General features: G+C 45.2%; 1 protein-coding gene across 7 annotated transcripts in view; it reads right to left on the bottom strand.

The window, feature by feature from the left end:
- Positions 1–507: 507 nt before the first annotated feature.
- The window catches only part of EPB41L3 (erythrocyte membrane protein band 4.1 like 3), a 146183-nt gene continuing 140690 nt past the window's right edge, over positions 508–6000 (bottom strand). For 5 of the 7 annotated variants that reach the window (XM_047090310.1, XM_047090304.1, XM_047090307.1 and 2 more), the window contains 6 exons: positions 5296–5679; positions 4350–4481; positions 3749–3847; positions 3242–3322; positions 2855–2971; positions 508–1643 (listed from right to left, as the gene is read on the bottom strand). In XM_047090310.1, coding sequence (XP_046946266.1) covers positions 2861–2971; positions 3242–3322; positions 3749–3847; positions 4350–4481; positions 5296–5679 — 807 coding nt within the window. In that variant the 3' untranslated portion in view covers positions 508–1643; positions 2855–2860. The remainder of the gene's footprint in view (positions 1644–2854; positions 2972–3241; positions 3323–3748; positions 3848–4349; positions 4482–5295; positions 5680–6000) is intronic. The other 2 variants (XM_047090309.1, XM_047090306.1) reach the window with 2 other exon arrangements.

The raw sequence follows: 6000 nt of genomic DNA, 5'->3' as shown, positions 1-6000 counted from the left end.
GATGGCATATAGCCAGCGAGTGCATTCAGGCGTTAGATTGGCAATTGGTGATAAAAGTCTTACTCTCAGGCCCTGGCATGAAGGAGTTTGATGTGGATGAACTGTGGGAACACGCTGCGTGGGCCCTTGTAGAACGCACCAGCTCATCTGTTCAGCTATGGCGCAGGCGTGAGGGAGGTCTCGCTCTTTCTGGTATATTAACGGCACCCAGAAACACTGGGGTTTATAGGAGAACCTCTTATAAAAAACCTAAAACTTTGAAAATGAGATTCTGTGGTAACCAGTTGTACTCGTTAAGGCCTTCGTAGGCAACCGAACATTTACGTGTATGTTTCTTGTTTCCCATCTCTGACACCCGGAGGGGTCCACACGTCGTGTCACCCTGTACACCTTTTGTCCTGTAAAAAGACAAGCTCTCTATCATGCAGATGAAGTAGCCTTTGAGGTCATGCGAATGCTGCCTCTTGGCTAGATATATACAGTACCGAAAGTATTACACACAGAGAATTAGAGCTTTAAATGCATTTACCATTTTTATTTTGCTATGCAGAAACATACATTCACCATGGGCTGTGTGATGCAGTTGACAGTGTAATGGAGAATATATCTTTTTGAAGGCTATTTATAACTAAACACTAAATACTTTAATTACAGTGGAAATTCTGTACAATTTAAGGCTTGGCTCTGAACTAGATTGTAAATATGGACCAGATTTGGAAATAAAACGCTTTTTTTCAAGTAAAAGAAAAAAAAAATCAACTTAAAAAAACACAAGGAAGAAGGAACGAAGAAAGAAAACGAAGCATCAGAAGCCCAACAGGTTTTTCTGGGGTGAAATTTCATAATATTGTAAACTAACAAAAATACAGATTTTCTTCCCCAAATAATGACAATTCACATATATTTAGGACTTGTCAGGGAACTCTTGGAAGCTTTCCGGATTGGACGCAGACCAAAGCGAACGAGGAAGAAATTTCACATTAATATGCTAAAATCAGTACTACCTGGTAACGGATTAAGTCAGATACACAAAGCAGGATTGTAAGCATTAAATATTTCCAGACGATCGGGAGTCGTTGCTGTTTACGGGCGGAGTAATAAAACCAGGTGAAACAAGTACAAGATCCAAGTTGTTTACTGAATAAACTCGGTTATTGGCACATCTAATCTGGGATAAACCTGACACATTGGACCTAGACAGCTTCTAGCATTTTAGGGTCATCTTCGTCTGTCTGTAAACAAAAGATCTGTCACCTAAGAAACTGCAGTTTTGTTTAGACTTGGATAAACTATGAAAGGCATGGATTGTTTATGTGTTACATGAGATCACGGTTTATATTGTTGGTTATGAACGTGCAGGTATAGCTGAAAACTTAGACACTTGGTGGAAATTAAAAATGCTACTCTTTTTGTAATTTTATCGTTGCTTCATGCAATATCAGTTTCGTGATGCTGATTCGGATTGCTTTATTATGGGAAGATCTCTCTGCCAGTGTCTTTGTTAATGGTCAAGGTCAGTTCTTCCGGATTGAAATTTTCCATGGGCAGATACAAGTCAGTTGGGTTAGAAGAGGGGACTCCATATAGGCTCTGGTTTTCCTAATGGTTTGCATGACTGGATTCATGTGCAGGCTAAGTTATTCCTGTAGGAAAGAGATTTGATCAGTTACTCCCTGGAAAACACCCGAGAGTCTTCCTCAGATGAAGGCCACAAAACACCTATCTTGCAGGCAGGTTATTAAATGCACTTTTTGTCAAGATACTGTAAAATACCAGCCTAAGTCACTGACACGCATTCTCTGAAATAAGCACAACGTCACCCACGTGGCGGAAGCTCACTGGAGAAACCTTTTTCTGCTCTCTGTCTTCCAAGTCATAGGACTCGTTCGAACGTAATGAGTGACCTTTGCATTATCTTCTTTGAGAGGCCACTCATCAATCTCTATGCCCTAAAGCAGTGGTAGAGAACCTCCTTATTTCCTTTATACACGTGAAGTGTTCAAGAGACTTCTATCACGTAAGCAAGTGAGCAAGTAGCGCAACTGTTGCATTCGGCATTCAAAGCCCTCTGGGGATGGTCGGGGCCTGGGAGTCCTTGCACGGCGGGTTAGTGTGTATAACACGTCTGTGCGCAAGCACAAGATGCTATCTGCTCACGATGCGAGCCAAACAGCCATTGAAAAGGCATGCACACGGTCTCTGCAGAAAAGCAGGAAACAAGACTGCATTTTTGCCTCCTCCTGAGGCCCGATGCTATACTAAGAAGCAAAAAAGGCATCCCAAAGAATACAGAAAATACAAGACATCCAACATGGAAGTGAATGCCTGGGTTTCAAGGTAAGAAACAAAGCAAAAACGAGAGCATAAATAGGAGCATAAGCAAACATAGCCGAGGAGAAAGCTTACAATAAGTGGGATAAGTTTTCTGTCCCAAGGAGAAAGGGGTACATTTTCCGAGTATTTGGAACACACAAATTATACGTCTCAGAACAAAATGGCCTTAGTGCTAATTAGGCCACATGGCAAGTGAAATCAAATTTGACCTTTCGAATTTGGATAATGAAGAGTCCAGGGCATGGATGAAAAGGAAACACCAGTGAGGGCATGCACGCAAAGACTGCTTCTTTCTTGATCCTCTAACTGGCAGAATATGCAAAATGTCCACGGGATGGAGCCCCCAAATGTGAAACAAACCAGCGCCTGTAAACCAATTCTCCATCCCCTTGGTGAGCAGCCCTGCAAAATGCCAGTGAGAGAAGAAAGAGAGAGGAGGCGGCAGGGGAAGGAGAGAGGGAAGTGTCCCATGCTACATGCCAGCCAAGGCCAAGTCTAGAAAATCAGCGTCGCCTCTTACCTGGGGTCAATCCTCTCCGTCTTCCGGTGTGATCTCGGTCTCTTTATGGACCACTACTTTGGTCACTGACATGTCAGGGTGCTGCTCTTTGGCCTCTTTAATTGCCTGAGCCAGAGCCTATCCCCAGGAAATCACAGAAGGGCAAAGACAAAAAGGAGGTGGAACATGCATGATCAGTAGCAAGGTGGAGGCTTAGGAGCTAGATCTATATACGTCATTTACAAATGAGGTACAATGACTGCAAAAGGAATTGGAGGCTGCACACTGAAAAGTTAATTCCGAAAACGGTTTAGACCGCCTGATGGACTAAAAGAACAACGCTGGGAAGAGTAAGGCTGACCCCCCTCTGTTTCTCTGCCAGGGGATCTGCCATCTCGCGCACACTACCTGATCGTGGTCAATGTCCGCATCTCCTGTGATGACGATGCGCTTCTCAATCCTCGTCTCTGAAATGCCTCCTTTCACAGTCTGCAAGGCACAGGCAAGCGTCAGAAATTCACTCACTGGAGGAACAGTCGTTGTTCAATGGGGGAACTGGGAGAAAACGCTAACAGGGTTTTCAATAACATCATTAAGAACGGAAACAATTCTTTGGCAATTACTTAAAATGGTTAATTTCAGAAGTGAGCCTGGAATGCAGTTCTGGGGGTGAGGCTGGCCGGTGCTTCTGGAACACCTACCACGTGCTAAGCGCCGGAGTTCTGTGTTAAGCAAAAGGCATTGGGATGCATATTCCTAAACAGAAACTAGCACCTAAGGACAAATGCCCCAGAGTCTGGGTGAAGAGAGCGCAACGCGGGCTCCTGATGTTCACAGAACCCTGGGCCTGTGCAGCTCAACCGGGAAGAAGTTCCGTGTGAATGCCTTCCTTTTACCTGTTCCCGCCCCACTTACTTTGGTGATGTGGGTGGTGGTTGTGGTACTGGTGGTTTCAGATGTGATCGTCTGTGCGCTCATCAGCACACCCGGCTCCAAATCGGCACCCGGATCGACCTGTGTGAGCAGAGGAACAGACACCACACTCAAACACCGACCTCTCCAGAGGTCTGCTGTGTTAGCTCAGGGCATTAGGATGACCGAGTTCTCTCTCACGACCACCGCGCTGTTCAGTCAGCACACAGGAGCTCTGGCTATGGGTACGACGCCACCCAAGGCAGCCAGGGGGAACCATCCTTAAAACACCGGGACTTCAGAAAGGTGAGTCGTGTCTGCCTGAGCTGCTATTTTCCCTGACCTGTGGCTAAGGCGATAGGCTCCTGAGCCTTGTTCTACATTTTGAGATGCAGGAAGACCTGCTTAAAGTCACCTGATGTTTTTTTTTTGCTCGGTAATAAAGTTATGCCTATCACCATGATCGCTCCTGATAGACACAGCTTGGCTACTGGGCCCTCTAAGTCCGGCACATTAAGTATCACGTACTTATACTTAAATGCAGCAAGCCAGTAAATGCAGCAAAACAAGGTGCCAGGGCTCCGGCCTCGACAGACGGTCTTACCTGTGAGGATTCGTATGTTATGGTTTTCGTTTCTGTGTGAACTACCGGCACTTCCTTGGTAGAAATTTCTAGCTTTACTCCTCCTGGTGAAACGCTGCCAAAGCTGATGGTTTCTGTCTTCACAGTCGATGACTGTACCAATGAGAAGTAGGCAGTGGCTATTACAGTTTGCACAAAGGCACGCTTTTGGGTTTTTTCCCCTCCCCCCCCCCAGTGGATATGTATAAGCACAGGTTAGTATGAAATAAATGTTTATGTATTACATGGGGAGAGTAAGTTGAGGAATGAGGCAGACACCAAATAGATGTCAGTCTTTCAGGATTAGTTTTCTTTTTTTTTTAAACATGGGATGTTCCAGGTAAAGGAAGGCATTTTGAAGGAAATGTTTAAAAAACTGTTTTTGTGTTCCCCCTCCTCTACTGCATAGATAGATCAAAAGTAATCAATCAGCCTTCTGTTTAATAACGTCTTAGAAAAAAGGAATGGATGCTAAGACATTAAGAACCTCCAACAGCACAGAATTCAGGAATCTCGGAGAGATAAAGAACAAAGTTCTGGCATTTGGTACCTGGGCAAGCACAGTTTCTGGGTAAGTACACTGATCAAAAAAAGAAGATTGATCAAATGTTCTATGCTCTTGTTGGCCACGCAGTCCCCAGGTTTACTGCCAATTACAGTAATTACAGCAAAGGTAGAAACCATTTCCTGGAACTACACCTTATTAATAATCATTAAATGTGTATGCACGTGACCCCAAAGATGGAAACCAGCATGGAGTCTCCTGAGATTGCCATGCAAGAGGGATATAAGAGGAGAAACAAACTGCATTTGGAAAAGGTCGAAAATTCAACGTAGCTCCATCTTGATGCTTAACTAAATTTCGGGGACTCCCACCACACATATCAGTTTTACGTTAGTGCTGAAAGGAACATCAACTACTAGTTACCTCGAAATGAGGTTTTTGTTCCCAAGTTTCAGAAACGTGGGTTGCTGCACTCTGCTCCTCCTCTGACTCATGGGAAGCAGTGGCCGTTCCTTCCTGTTCGAGGACAGCTTTGCCAGCCACCTCCCCCTTTTCCTCTTTAGCCCCCTCTGTCAGGGCAGAGCCCTCCTTCCCTTTCAAGCCAGAAGCATCAGCAGATGCTGCCTGTGCCGCAGCATCCACATCCTCTCCAGCTGCGTAAGAAGCATCCCCACTCGCATGCACATTCATGACATGTCTTTCCTCCACCAACACGGTTTCCTGCACAACCTTCTCGGCGCTAAGTGACTGGGGGTGCTGGCTTGTTTCCGGCTCTGTTTTGCTGGGCCCCATCTTGGTTTCCGTTTTCTGCATGGGAAAAGATGGCAGGGTCAGTGTGACTTTCCATAAACCGAGGGCCAAAAAACCAAAATAAAAACAAACGCAGCCACTCGCCAGGACGCCTAAAGCCAGTGTCAAGTGCTTATGAGCAGAAACCCTTATACAAAACACAAATTAGCTTTCATTCCTCCTGCCAGAATCTTTGATGCGAGCCCCCTGCCCCCGACACATACACACACGCCCTCAAGCCTGTGCTATGTCCGGATAGCCGCAAAAGAAACGGGACGCAGTATAAAATGCAATTAAAATAAAACAAAATGAAAGCATTGTAGCACACTCCCATGGATT

This window comes from Lynx rufus, unplaced genomic scaffold, assembly GCF_022079265.1.
Source record: "Lynx rufus isolate CCGP_SWC_20201006 ecotype Redwood Valley unplaced genomic scaffold, mLynRuf1.p SCAF_29, whole genome shotgun sequence".
Classification (NCBI taxonomy): domain Eukaryota; kingdom Metazoa; phylum Chordata; class Mammalia; order Carnivora; family Felidae; genus Lynx; species Lynx rufus.
The sequence above is the reverse complement of the archived record's forward strand: the minus strand, read 5'-3'. Positions and strand labels throughout refer to the sequence as shown.